Genomic DNA, 1,354 nt, shown 5'->3' on the forward strand with positions numbered 1-1,354 from the left:
TCCCGCCGCCGCCGCCGCCGGGCGCGGACGGCTCGGCCCCGGAGGACGATGAGGAGACAGACGGGGACTGAGTGGCTGCTGACAAGTCCGCCATGGCTGCACGAGCAAGGGCGGAAGAAGGGCGAAGAGCGAACTGGGGCGGGAGAGAGGGAGGGGAAACAATAATCGGTCAGGTGGCTACCCGGAGCTCCTTCTCTCGGCCTGCTCAGAGGACGGACTCCGACAGACTGACTCAGCCCCGAGCAGCAAGCGAAGGAGTGAAAGAGCGCATGCGCACAAAGGACCCTAGCGCAGGCGGCGGAGGCGGGCGGAGGGCGCTGAGGCACATAGCAACGCAGTGCGCAGGCGCAAGAACTATCCCTCGGCTCTACTGCAGGGAAGAAGAGGCAGAACCGGCCTCGCTACAGGCCTCCAGGGGCCCGGGTGGGGCGCGCCCCTTGGGGAACCAGACGCAAGGGGCGTGGCCAAGCACCAAGTCCCGCCCGCCAACGCGACCTAAGGCGGGAGTGGGGGGCTACGGAGCTGCATTTTCTTCTTAGGTCTATTTGTGAGTGTTTTCCAGGCGGCAGATTATATATTTCAACGATGGAAGTTTCATTGTGCTTCCACTAGCTTTCAGAGCCGACATCTTTTGACTGATGCCGTCCCGCCGATCCTTCAAAATAAAGTGAAAGCTACAGGGTAGAGCAGGGCTCTACAGACAAGATACTTCATGAATTTATTGGGATGTGTCGTAATATCTCCTCATCACGAGGCTGAGATGGCACAGTCTCGCGTTTGGTAGGTGGAGAAAGAAGCTGTACCGAATGAGAAACCATTACTCATTCCAGTCACATTGCAGTGCAGTCTCAAACCGTGCTGTGTATTATCTTGTTGCTGTTCCCAGGGAGGGGTCTACCTTGGGTCTTAAGGTTGTCTTTTCCTTTGGCTAGGCTCTGGGATACAGAAAACATATTCGGGGAGGGGGAGCAACCCTGAGTTATTAAAAGAAAAGCCAGGAAATAGAATATCCATCTGTGATTCTAGAGGTGAAGGGGTAAAAACATGGGTTATTAAAAACCCAGAATAAGGCACAAAGACATAGCATTGAATTTTATACCTAAGCAGAAAATGTGTTTGAAACCAGTCATCTAGCTTATATTGGTTTTTGTTCACTTTTTGCTTCTCCTGAATTGGCTTGCTAAATTCAAAGCCTTCTCCCTATATCTGGTCAGAATAGTTGACAGGTGTACAATACTTTCAAAAGGGGGATAGTATCCTGGAAATAATAAAAATTAAGGTGTAGGCTTTGTCATTGCCAAAGCAGCAATCGACCCAAAGTGCAATTGAAGGTTCAGCAAACCCTATAAAGATG

General features: G+C 51.8%; 1 protein-coding gene across 1 annotated transcript in view; it reads right to left on the bottom strand.

Moving 5' to 3' along the window:
• The window catches only part of Rtn3 (reticulon 3), a 60,428-nt gene extending 60,334 nt beyond the window's left edge, over positions 1 to 94 (bottom strand). Inside the window, exon 1 of the mRNA XM_010636188.2 lies at positions 59 to 94. Coding sequence (XP_010634490.1) covers positions 59 to 94 — 36 coding nt within the window. The remainder of the gene's footprint in view (positions 1 to 58) is intronic.
• Positions 95 to 1,354: the final 1,260 nt, after the last annotated feature.

The sequence above is a fragment of the Fukomys damarensis genome, unplaced genomic scaffold, assembly GCF_012274545.1.
Source record: "Fukomys damarensis isolate Sample0158 unplaced genomic scaffold, DMR_v1.0_HiC HiC_scaffold_27, whole genome shotgun sequence".
Classification (NCBI taxonomy): domain Eukaryota; kingdom Metazoa; phylum Chordata; class Mammalia; order Rodentia; family Bathyergidae; genus Fukomys; species Fukomys damarensis.